This window comes from Seriola lalandi, unplaced genomic scaffold, assembly GCF_002814215.2.
Source record: "Seriola lalandi dorsalis isolate HSWRI2012SDOR001 ecotype SW California unplaced genomic scaffold, Sedor1 jcf7180002054516, whole genome shotgun sequence".
Classification (NCBI taxonomy): domain Eukaryota; kingdom Metazoa; phylum Chordata; class Actinopteri; order Carangiformes; family Carangidae; genus Seriola; species Seriola lalandi.
The window spans coordinates 536,450-549,391 of record NW_019525069.1 but is presented as its reverse complement, the minus strand read 5'-3'; the positions used below and the strand labels follow the sequence as shown (position 1 = coordinate 549,391).

General features: G+C 41.1%; 1 protein-coding gene across 2 annotated transcripts in view; it reads left to right on the top strand.

Moving 5' to 3' along the window:
- The first annotated feature begins 58 nt into the window (after positions 1–58).
- pax2b (paired box 2b) overlaps positions 59–12,942 on the top strand; it is a 31,457-nt gene continuing 18,573 nt past the window's right edge. The window contains exons 1-5 of one of the 2 annotated variants that reach the window (XM_023413358.2): positions 59–665; positions 2,398–2,563; positions 3,120–3,317; positions 6,603–6,682; positions 6,803–6,922. In XM_023413358.2, the coding sequence (XP_023269126.1) occupies positions 623–665; positions 2,398–2,563; positions 3,120–3,317; positions 6,603–6,682; positions 6,803–6,922 (607 nt within the window). In that variant the 5' untranslated portion in view covers positions 59–622. The remainder of the gene's footprint in view (positions 666–2,397; positions 2,564–3,119; positions 3,318–6,602; positions 6,683–6,802; positions 6,923–12,942) is intronic. The other variant, XM_023413360.2, reaches the window with a different exon arrangement.

The window sequence follows — 12,942 nt, the reverse complement described above, 5'->3', positions numbered from 1 at the left end:
GTGGGGGGGATGTTGGGGGGAGAGAGAGGAGGGGTGGGTTGCAGCTTTTAGAACCACAGACACAGAGAGAGGCTTCATTCCCAGCCCAAAGATCCAGCCTAACGCATCCAGCGCGAAAAAGAGAAACCCCGATGTGTGTGCGTGCGCGTTTCCTCCTGCCGTTTTGACGCGTGAATCGAGGCCACCAGGATTGAGGAGATACCGGGCCCTGCACGCTGGACCTGAACGTTACATTTCGTTAAAAAAAAAAAAAAAAAGAAAAAGAAAAGAAAACGCGGTCTTCTTGCTGGCATGCTGTGAGAATTATACCTCTGGTCACCCACCCCCCAGGCTTTGAAAAATACCGATAAACTGAACACAGGTCGTATTACTGAAACAATCCTTCGGTCATGCTGCGCACCTGCCAGACCTCCGCTCCCGGACCGGACTGTTAAAGACAAGAAAGGCAACTTTTGGGGGGAAGAAGTTGCCATCAGATCGTTTGTTGACGAAGCAGGGGTGGAGGGGGCAAACTAAGTCCCTCCATTGAGTAGAATCACCTTTTTTTTCTTCACATTTTCATCCTTGATAGGAAGGCGAAACGGCGACTTCAGTTGATTATCTGTCTTTCCTTTGCTATCCAATGGATATTCACTGCAAAGCAGACCCCTTTACCGCGATGCACCGTAAGTAGCACAACCTGAGTTTGTGAGCCACTGCAGCTTGTACATGTATGCGGATAAAAATAACCATCATTCCTGCATAATACAAAGGCCTGCAGCAGCGAGCACAGCGATCTTTTTGTGTATGGAAACTGCATCTTTGCGCATAAAAAAAAAAGAAGACAAGTCACAAGCTAATAAAGTGACATGCAAGCAAGCATGGAAACACAAGGCTGTTATAGTGGAGTCATATTCTCCTCATATTCCACACCCTCCTCTTCTGAGGGCAAAATTTCAGCCAAAATAGTGTGAAAAATTCTTGATAATACAATAAAACACCACAGCACTTCTTTACACACAGAGCAGTGATGTGCAGAAATTAAAGTTGCCATAGTAAACAAAGAACATGCGTTAGCAGGTACTCAGTAATTTACACGTGTATCACCCTGCAGCTTCCCGCGCTGTGTGTGTGTGTATATGTGTGTGTTCAGGCCTAATAAGTCAGGACACATTAGTTACACATCTATTATTCAAATTATCCAAATAACAGCAAGCCCTCATACAAGTCTAACTGGAGTCCACGTGTAGTGTGGTTTACTTGCAATTTGGTGAATGTGAGTGAATAATTGATGACCTCTTCCTTTACTAAATAATATGTAATATGAGTGATCAAAGCTCGTTCAATTATTTAAAATTACCGTGCAGGGAAAATGAAGGAGGTTGCAACTTAATACCAAACATGAGCCGTGGAGCTGCTGAGGAAACATGAAGTCTGTGTTTTAACTGGGAGAAACTTTGAAAACACTGGAGGCTCAGTAAAATTCATATTTTTAAAATTTATTTTAAGAAATGAAATCACAGGCTCACTGCTCAATGTAGGCTCGATTTAATGTGCTCATTGTACATGCTGCAGAATAACATAAAACATTTTAAATATATATGCTGTATGATTAGGTGTTCAGCAGGTCAATGCAACCTTCTGTGTTGTTTTATTTAATTATTACAATGACATTATTCAAAATTATCTTAATTTGAAAAGTTAAAGTTGAACTTAGATTACCTTGTTTTAAACACGAAAGATGGAATAAAAAACAGAGACCAACAAGCATGGACAAAAACGTGCAAGTGTTTGTATAAATAAGACTTTCTAGCTGCAGGGTCCATTTTTTGTTTCATAAAAAATATATATATATACTATACATATATAAATATGTGCATTCATGACGATAGTTGTTTTGCAGTGTTGTGATCATCTCTAGTCTAGTCTCTGCTGTTTCTTAAATCACCCCCCCCCCCAAAAAAAATCATCTTCTCCATCAATTATTTTGAATAATGACTAATAACTGACAAAATAGTGTAACTTGGTCATTTTGATGTATTAAGGAAACGGTGAAAACACAGAAAAGTAAGGCGCCTCAGTGAAGCCAATAAACAACCTTCTAATCATATTAAATTGAAAAAAATAATCTTTTGATAAAAAAATAAAAATAAAAAACACTATTTTTAAATTTGCCGTATTTCATGCATTTTAAAGGCTTCTCCATAACATAGTAAATACATTTAATTCCACCTGTTCCATAAAGAATAGGAGAGGAAACTGATCTGCAGCTGTTATATTATATGGGGTATTTTCTGTAGGTTTCTGTCTCCACAATTGAAAAAAAAAAAAAAAAAAACATACACCTGCTTCTTCCTCTCTCCCTTACGACCTTATGTAATGTTACGGTTGTGTGTGCTGCTGTTGTATCCCACGTAGGGCACGGAGGTGTGAACCAGCTCGGCGGGGTGTTTGTGAACGGCAGACCCCTCCCGGACGTGGTGAGGCAGCGGATAGTGGAACTGGCCCACCAGGGAGTCCGGCCCTGCGACATCTCCAGACAGCTGCGAGTCAGCCACGGCTGCGTCAGCAAGATCCTGGGCAGGTAAGGTGAAAGCTCTCCGGCCATGCCCTCTGCGTCCAGCCAGGTATAGACTACACGCTGCTGGGAGTGAGGAGGTGGATGTGTGGGTAGTGGTGGAGGAGGAGGAGAGGGCTTAACCTCCAAAATTCAGCTTTTAATTATTTTTATACATTTCAGTATTTTTGAGTAGAGGGCAGTTGGCTTTATTGTGGATATTGGTGCGTAATGAAATGACTCAGAATTACATGTAGGTCGTGTATGAATGCATGCCCTGATGCGTTTTTCTTGTAGTTGGAAGTTTTTAAGCAAAATCTGTGTTTGTTTTGAGACATTTTTAATGTTTACAGTTGCCAGTTACACTCACAAGCTCATGTTTTGTGGAAGAAAAGTTTGACTTTTGGACACTTTCTTGTAAAAAATAGTTCTAGAAAACAACAACCCTCTAAAGCTTTGAATCCGTGGGTGCATCATTGAGTTTGAAACAATATTAAACGCTGATTTTTAAGGGAGGTATCGGCAGCATTATTGCAAACTATCATCGCCTGATTGGGGATTTTTTTTTTTTTCTTTTCTGCAGATACTATGAGACTGGCAGCATCAAACCAGGGGTGATTGGTGGGTCTAAACCTAAAGTGGCCACGCCAAAGGTCGTGGAAAAAATCGCAGACTACAAAAGACAAAATCCAACCATGTTTGCCTGGGAGATCAGAGACAGACTGCTGGCAGAGGGCATCTGCGACAACGACACTGTTCCCAGCGTCTCATCCATTAACAGGTAGGAAGCAAGAATTTTAATATAACCGGAAAATACGCATAAAATGTGGATGTTCAGATTTTATTTTAAATTAATTTGTAAATTTAGTTGGATTAAACAACAGGCTGCAGGATGTAAACACGTTAATGAAGAGCGCCGGCAGAGCGCAAATTGGAAATCATTTATCACAGTATATCTGTGCTAAGCGCACCACAACAGCAGAATATTGTTTGACCAACTTTGTGCTGCCCGGCACGCTGAGGCTGCCTGCGGTCTCAGAGGTGCAATTCAATCTTTCAGACCAAACTCCCTCAACAATCAGCAGTACATCCAGGACTGAGTGAATCTGTCGAGATGAAAACCGATCAATATTCGGTGACCAGATCCCGTGGCGCTATAAAGCAGGCCAATTTTCTTTAGCACATCTAATGTGCTGGAGCTGCTTCTCACACAGAGAGAGCAACACTGGCTTCTCTGCGAGATTTTATTTTTGAAGCAATGCTCTGAAAAAGGATGATTGGAGGAAAATATGTCGGCTATAATTTGTTGAATATTGCATCATGTGAAAATAAGGTTGTAAATTAAAAAGAAAAAAAATTAAGTCTTTCTGGGAAGCCAAAATGAAGCTTTAAAAAAAATCACTTTCTCTTTATCAACAAAGCTCCCGATTTAAATCCTTGAACTAAAATTCGAGGTGTTATCTTATTACTGATGTATACATGATGCATAAAAGTGCAATATCAATTTTGCCTTGTTCGTGGCATTAAAACGCTCATATAGAGCGTTTATATGACGATCTGTCAGGGAAATTATCTACATTTAACAGAACAAGTCTCTGTATTTATGCTACAAATCTTCAGTTATCCTAAAGAAAGTCATAAACAGCACTATGGTTTGAGAGTGGCAGCTCCATGAGGACCGAGGACACCCCCACCTCACCCCACCACCATCTTACCCCTCCTCACCCCCACCACCACCACCAGAGATCCCTGGTGATGAACTTTGGTTAAGAGGCACTGTTCCATAGAGCCAGCATCAGCATTACATTTTAATGAGCTGATGGGAGAGCATGGACAGCTCCACACAAGACATCTTTTAAATAGAGAAAAGGCTGAAGAAAATTCATTTCATGCTTCGTGGCTGCTTAAAAAGCCCCATTTAAGGAGGCTCAGACACATGTATGTGATAAATTCAAAATGTACATTAATATCATTAAAAGAGCCCTATAAAGTTTTTTCAATTCCAATTAAAGCTTTCTATTTTGGACCGGTGGGGGGGGGGCTTATGTGTCTTTGTTTATGTGGGAAATTAAATTGTGAATACAAAGAGCTGTAATTCTATCAGCCAAATATGAGAGCTACTTTGAATTTCTATTATGGCTTAATGCTGAATATTTCTCTTTTTTTTTTTAAGCAGGAGAATTGTAAGATTTCAATGTGGTGCTCTATAGTCTAGCCCCACACACATTCAGTGGAGCATACACACAAATGAGACGACACAAGCATTTGTTTTGATTTAGCTGGAGGTAAATATTTCAATACATGTTTGGATTCCTCAAGGAGAAGTCTGCAAAAATCAATGAAAACATCCTTAGTGGTTCAATCACTGGAGCAGGCTTTGCTCCAGATTATCTGATGCTACTTCATATTGTCAAAAAAAAAAAAGAAAGAAAAAAGAAAAAGTGAGTTTGTGTTAAAATAAATGACACGAGACGTTTAAACAGGGCTTTCCCAGTTAAGACAATTCAGGGAAAGAAAACCCACTAAAGACTGGAGCCAAAGTTTTTTCCAGCTGGATGGTTCTGACTGGGGCCAGTCGTGGGTTTCTGTAGCAGACAGTCTGACCTCAGGACTGTTGACAAAAGAGGATGCTCTATTTAAACACCTTTCCCCTGCATGCATTATTAAATGCTACAGAGATAGTGTTGTACTACATGTCAGGGCCACCACGACCAACAAGTAACGCTACCCTGCTGCTAGACATAATAAAAAAAAATTAAAAAAACGAGTCCTCAATGGTGCTCGATATTATTGATTCAGAAGTAAAGCAATTTTAATATTTCTTCAGGGGATTTTCAGCAACAGCCAGGCCATTAATTCATTCTCCCAAATTGCTTATTCAATATCAAGAACATGGATACCAAATAAAGTCTTTGAATTTATGTAGCACACACAAGTCAAAGGGTCGAATAACTGTTATGGGGGAGAAGTGAAAAAAATTAAAACATCAATATGCGCTCTCTGGAAAAGCTTGTTGTCTGGCAGCTTTGCCTCCAAGGGGAGTTCTATCTTTTTTGTTTGTGACAGTGTTAGATTTATTCCTCTGAAGCCTTCTGGCACCATCAATATCCAAATCATGTGATGGGTTTCTGGATAATATGGAGGACAGAAATAAAAGGAGGAGGAGTATTTTTGCTTTAAAATTATATTCTGGGTGCTACACACTGTGCAGTTTTACCTGAGCGAGTAAATCATTTCCTTTCATGGAAATAAAATATGCAAAAGAATAGAACAAATGAGCAAAATCTGACCTGTGTAAAAAAAAAAAAAAATCAACCCTAAAAGGTTCAATGGTCCTCACCTCTTTTCCGTGTGCTCTAAAATAGCTCTCGTGGCATACATGATGAATAGTTTTAAAGTTTACAAATTATTGTGACAGCTCCCTTTCTCCCCAAGTGCCATTCAGATTAAAGGAATCTAATGCTGGCGTAAGCTTGTGCAAGGCAATAAGGAACTATTGCTTTCCTGTCACATATAATTTATAGCTTTCTATTTGCATCTGTTTGGCCGTGTGACTAATCCCCAACTTTTTCTCCCCAAGCCCCGATCAATACAACCTCATCCGCATTGGCACATGGGGGCTCGCTGGTTCTACAGAGATGTTTGATCTGGGAAGCATAGGGCTACTATAGGGCTGAGATCGGCCCCGGTGAAACCCCCCTCCACGGTGGGGTTGGGAGAGACGGAGTTGGTGGGGAGGGGGGTGCTGATTAGTGTGGGCCAGGTAGAGTCAGTGAAGCTGATCATTGAGGTGAATTGATGTGATTTCATGCTTTGTTTGCAAGATCACTCAGACCAAAAGTGCAATGAAGACTTTTCTCCAGACCTCACCTTTAAGGTAGAACCACTGACTGGATCCCTTCTTGCGTATGAGTTGCGTTTGATATCTTAATCATACAATATCTCCATAGTAGCTGCTGTAAGCGAACGGTACGCTCAAATTAGGGGCAGTTCGGGAATCTCAAGGAAGGAGAAATCAGTTATAGAAAAGCAGCAGTGACATCTGCATTTCCTTTGTTCCCACCAGGATCATCCGAACAAAAGTCCAGCAGCCTTTTCACCCCTCTCCTGATGGGTCATCCCTGTCAACACCAGGCCATACCATAGGTAATACTGCAGCTCACAGCATCAGCAGGAGCATTACATGGAATCATAGCACTTAGATACAAGCATGTATTCATTGTAAAATACAAGCTGGTTGTTAAATATGTTGTTTCTTTTTCCCAGTACCAAGCACAGCCTCTCCGCCTGTAACCAGCGCCTCCAATGACCCTGCAGGATCCTACTCCATCAATGGGATTCTGGGTATTCCACGATCCAATGGTGAAAAGAGGAAAAGAGATGAAGGTAAGGAAAAAAAAAAAAAAAAAAAAAAAAAAACAAACAAAAAAAAACACTGCTTCAGTTTAAGATTAGGATGCAGAAAATATCTAAAATCCGAGGAAAAAAAAAAAAAAAGAAGCTTTATGCTATAAAACCCACTTTGCTGAACTTGCAATTACGGCATTAAAACCTGCTTCAGTTCCAGTAGATGACCCTTATAAAACACCTAAGTCTGAACTCTGTTACACCGCTGTGTCAATCTGCCAAGGAGTCTTTTGATTTGAAGACACGACCTCCGCTGTTGTCTCCTGCAATTAATCTTTATGGAAGTGATTAAAGGGCTTTAGATAATTACATGTCAAGATGATGTAGCCAACCACCCAGGTCAGTCAAGAAAGCCGCTACAGCTCTGTGGAGGGCTTCTTTTTTTTTTTTTTTTCTTCAACAAAAGTGGCTCCACTTCTGCTGCCGAAGTAGTAGGTTAGTGGATATAAGGGGGCCTGAGGCGATATAGATTATTGGTTCTGTAAGCAATAGGCTTCCTTAATGTCACTACATAAGTAGCTGATGAGAATAGCTAAACAGATGCACTCATGTTACGAGGCGTGTATGAGTATGGAGGGATGATGTGGCTGCTGAAAAGGGGCAGTTATCTCAAACAGGGTGGGGAATGAGTGCCTTATTTCTGCAGTGCTCCGGAATGAGAGCTAATCAGAGCACGGCAGCAGTTTACATAGCGTCTTCTTTGTTCTGGCGTTTGTTGAGAAGCAGAGGGGTTTGCGGGATATTGAGTGGAATTGATGTTTTATGTGCGTGCGGGGAGGGAGGGATGACTAATGACCTGTCAGAGGTAGATTTCCTGGCAAAGATATAAAAACCAGCATGACGTGGACATGGCAAATGACATAATCAAGTCTTTCCCTGTAAGAGATGCAATCGCGGAGGCATAATGCAAACGTCTGGTATTTTCAAGGGTTCATTTTCAGTCGTTCGAGGACCTCTCATATTAGCCAGGGTGTAATGTCTAGTCACTGAATGATAGAATGCACACATTTCTATGCAGATTGCTACTGAAGGGCAAAGAGGTATTAAAGGGCATGGAGAGGACTAAGGTATGTGTGCGTGAGGAGGAGAGCTGGCCTGTTTTGTGGAGGTCTCCCAGGTGACAGCGCCATGTTTCTATGGCTATTCAGTCTCAAATGATTCCCCTGATGTGCTGCCATTTCTGTGATTTAGGTGCTCAGCCAGTATGTACGATGAAAGAGGAGAAAGCTGTGTGTGTGGATGGTGGTGTGTGCTCGTGTGTGCGTCAGGGTAGGACTTGTACTGAGGATAAAGTCGGGGGGGGGGGCGGCAGCTTTGGTTCTTATATACTCTCTCAACAACTGGCTGGCACCTACCTGGAAACACAGGGTCAGGGATACTTTATCTTTCCAAAACATAAACGGAGGAGGAGTTATCATTTAGGGTTTGGAACCTTTTCAAACACGAGTTACTTTTTGGTGGAAATCGCATGTCACCGTGAAATTGGTGAATGCTTTTATTTTGAAATGAAGGTCGCAGTTCCCAGTTTGTCATAACTTGTGGTTCATATGGAACTAAATATTCATGTGGTATTATTTTTTGGGTATACTGGAGAGAGAGAAAATCATCACTCATACCAGGTTTGGTTAATAAAATAAATTTATTAATGTAAATAAACATTTAAAAGATGAAATCTTTATTCACTTTTAAATCAGAGCCATAGTTGTGATTTAAGACATTTAGTGATATGGGGCTTTTACAACCATGAGTAACTTTCAATTTTGTTGGAAAATCAGGAAAAGAGTGAGTACTTTTATTTGGAAATTCAGGCCCAAGCTCCATGATGTCATAACCTGTGGCATATATGGTGCTAAAGATCCATGCATTATTGTTTTTGGGGGTGTATTATTGAAAGAAAATCATCATAGATCCAATATTTGCCATAGATGCCATCAACTGGTTGAAGGGACCTTCTTTCTTTACTTCCATTAAAGCATTTTTGTAACATTTACATTAAAAAAATAAGATCATTAGTCACATCTTGAGAAAGATTTCTGGAAGCTGTAAGCGTAAGATAGCTGGTAAGTCTTTTTTTTTTTAACCAAACAAGGCAGAATGTTTCTTATCCAAGAAAAACACATGTAAGATCAAATCGTTTAAAAGTAAGAAATATGATTGTCCAGTTTTGTTGGTGTGTCATGGTCATTTATTTTTCAATGCAATGATCTTTTTCAGCTGAAGTCTGTGTTTCAGTGTTGCCTTGTTTGCTATTCAGATGTATTTTGCTTCGCTCAGTAGGCAGTAGTCTATAGTCAGTTAATGCTTGGATTAAATTTCCTCACAGCACAGTAGCTTGCCTGAGCCCTACTTAACTTGGTAAGCCTCATGATGATTATGGCACAAGCAGTCATTATCAAGGGCTGAAAACATGAACAAAAATGAGCGAAGGAAGGGGGAAGGAAAGGAGGGGAAGGGTTAGGGAGGGGAGGCTCTGTGCAACACAAGCCCCGGTGAAATGGATTGGCTGTATAGCCCAGAGTATTTGTTTTAGGCAGTAGCTGTGGCTCTCTGCCAAGCAGGCAGACAGCTCCTAAGTTTCCAAGTCAGCAGTGCCCTTAAAAAAAGGTCCCCCATTACGGGAGGGATGTAGAGATAATGTAGTGTGACACACGTTATGTACACTGGGTCTCGGCAAGAGGAGCTTCAGGGACACAGGTGTCATAAGAGCCATTAATCTGCTATTGTCACGTGTTATTGTAAATTAAAAGTAGCATGTTACACTTGGCAGCCATTGTTGCAGATGGAGAGAGTGGGGGGAGAGAGAGAGAGAGGGTGAGACCCCTAGAGATGGTGTCTTTGGTGACCACGGCTGTCCGCGCGTTTTACAACGTGACATATATTAGAATTTGCAATTCTGCGGAGAAAAGCTATTACCTCACAGATTAACATCCAAGTACCCCCCACCACCACCCGCCTCACCCCTGCATCCCAACTCCGCCACCCCCCACTGCTTCTGACACAGTGGGCTTCAGAAAAGACAAAGGAGAAGCTTTGGCTGCTTCTCCGAGGGCGACGTAAAAATCTTTCATATAGCATCTGATGTTTAAGTACAAATCTGCTTTCATGGATGTTTTTGTTCACCTTCTTGTTATTAATGAACGTGTGAGAGAGCTGAATTGACCCGAGCAGAAAGCTCAGAGGTCTGTTGAGAACATGCAGTGTCCATGAAGTGTGTCCGGTCTTTCAAAGTCATATCACACGTCCTTTCAGAGCGGCACCACAAATTGCACTATCAGACCTGTAGATGATTCTTAATTTCAGCCATTCTGAACGCTTTCTTGCTTTGTGTCGGGCTTTTCTTTCTTGATTTATGAGAGAAATACCAAGAGAGAAAATTTCATGATAAGACGATCATCATATATTTCAAGAGCCAACAACAATAGCCGGTGGCAGTCAGAATGGATGTGATTCTGTGCTTCAGTAGCTGTTGAATTAATTATTTCTCATCTCTGAGCGTCATGAGGACTGAGCCGATGTGTGTGGATGGAGATGAGTGATGGAGCGAGCCGCCGTCACACCCGGCGCTGTGTATCAGCATCTGTTTTGGGGGAGAGGAAGAGTAAACACAGGAACTCAGAGAGCAGCAAAATGTCAACACCTAAGTGCAACCTCCGAATTAGATTAATAAAGCTTTCAAAAGCTCAGGAACATCACGGCCTAACATCTTTTGAGACTGCCCCTCTCTGAATTTTAGGAGTAATCCCACTTTTTGCAACTAATTGCTTAATTGTTTGGTTTATACGTCAGAAAATACAAAACATTCAATTTACTATGACATAGAAAAGAGAAAAGCAGCAAATTCTCACGTATGAGAGGCTACAGATGGAATGTTTCGATTAATCGATTACCAAAATTGTCATTAATTATTCTTTTTTTAATCGATCTAATAAATTTAGCCTCTAATCCCTCTCAGTTTACATAATCAAAACATTCAATTAGAAAAACAAAATGCAGCTGAGTTCATCCAATTTGATGCAAATGAGTTTTAATTTGATTTCATTTAGTCAGGAATTGAATCAGGCGGGAAATTATAGAGGTGTATTTTTGTGAAATACATAACAATGTGTTAAGGGAACAAGAGCAGTATGTATGTTGACATGTTATTTAAACAAGGAGCAGACTTAGGAAGATTGTGGGGGTGGCAAGCTCATTCCTCATTGGGGGGCTTCCATGACCTCAAGGTGCCAGCTCAACTCCTCATGCTTCTAACAAGAACTTAGAAACTCTATTTTCATTGCATGAAAAGAGTTTAAACTTTTATTCTGAAATCATTCTCTTCCTCTATTATAGAGTTCGACTTTCAGAAAAAGCTACTATTCATGCTCAATCTGCACTTCATTCATGATAACTGTTCTGTTTTTGCTTGGTGGGCAGTCACTCAGACTGGCTCCCAGACCAAGAGTTGCGTTGGCTAAAGCCCCCTGCTGGGGGTCGTGACCTCTGGGTGCCAAACCCGCAGAGAGGAGTCTGCTTTATAGAGCTGGTTATCTGATCTGATAGAGGCTGCTCCCTCGTTACCGGAGTGTTAATACAGACTGATGTCAAGATGAATACACTCAACTCCAGTGATCAATAAACAACCACAGAGTGGGACAAGCATGTAATGCATCAACAAAGCCACTGTGGTCAAAGATTAGTATCACCGCTGCATAATGGGCAGATTTGGAAATGTCCAAATACTGGATCTGATTTGTGGTGACGATAAGTGCTTATAGACACTTTAAAGCACCTGAAAACTAGTACTTCTCTATATCAATAAACATTTGTCTTTAAATAAACGAACATCCAAGTTAAAGTTGCAAAAAAGTTTAACACTTAAAACTCCACTAATCTGCTTCATATGGACCGTGCTGGTAACGTTTGTTCAAATTTGATTGACAGTGGCGTCTCCTGGCAACCAGACTGAGCAAACAACCCAACAACTTGTCAGATTCTTATGGTGCATAAAAATACCTGGCATCACCTCTTTCTGCCAAGTTTGAGCACCGAAAAAACACAAACACAAATCTCTCAAGTGAAATAACCAGGATTCTTAAACATCACAGCAATTCGTCCAAATTAAACCAAGCAACATGTCTTTTCTAACTGCTTTTCAGAACAACGAAAGTGGTGCTGTCATTTGTCAGTGCCTTCCAAAATCGCTGCAGCAAAAATAAAACCGTACTGACTTTGCACAGCTCTGGCTAAAGTTTGGTTTGCTTCTCAGATTTTCAAACAGCTTCGGAAACCTTGCCTTCTCTCGAGCTTTCTTTTTCATTTGTTTCACAACTACATTCCATGTCAACACCATTAATGCCCTCCGAGAGAGACTATCTGAAAACGTGCACTTTTGATTTCTAGCGTCGCCGGACAACACATCGTTCGGTTCTTTTCGAGTATTACCTGACAGAAAAACGACTTGGTTAGCGTTTCAAAGTTTATTTCTTCGTGAAGACGGAGGGATTTTCATCATCATGGCGGTTAAGGTCAGGGAATGACTGTTAAAAGAAACCACTGTCAACTGCGGGTAGGAAACAGTTCATGAACAATGTTCTGTATCAGACTCTGACACTTTGTTGACGACTTGTGGCTGTATAATAATATCATGCTACCTCCTCCGTGGCTCCTACGATTCCTACAACCACTAGAGGACGCTGTCACTTGAACGTAAACATGTCATTCTTTGGGCATTTGACATGGTTTTTTCTTGGGAGGTCCAATGAGAAAGGATACATGAAATCGATTTATACACCTTGACGAAGCACAATTACACGGCTGCATGAACGTTCTAAATGTCTCCAGAATCATCTTCATCCCCAAAACACAGTTGTTGCTGATTTGTCAGATGGGAATCAGTAGCTGGGAGGGCACATGGGGCTGTCCTCAGCCTGAGTGGGAGGAAGAGTGTGGAGGTTGACCCAGGATGGTTTGTCTTGTGTGTGGGAAGTGTATTCCACAGTGGTGAATGACAAATATGGTGT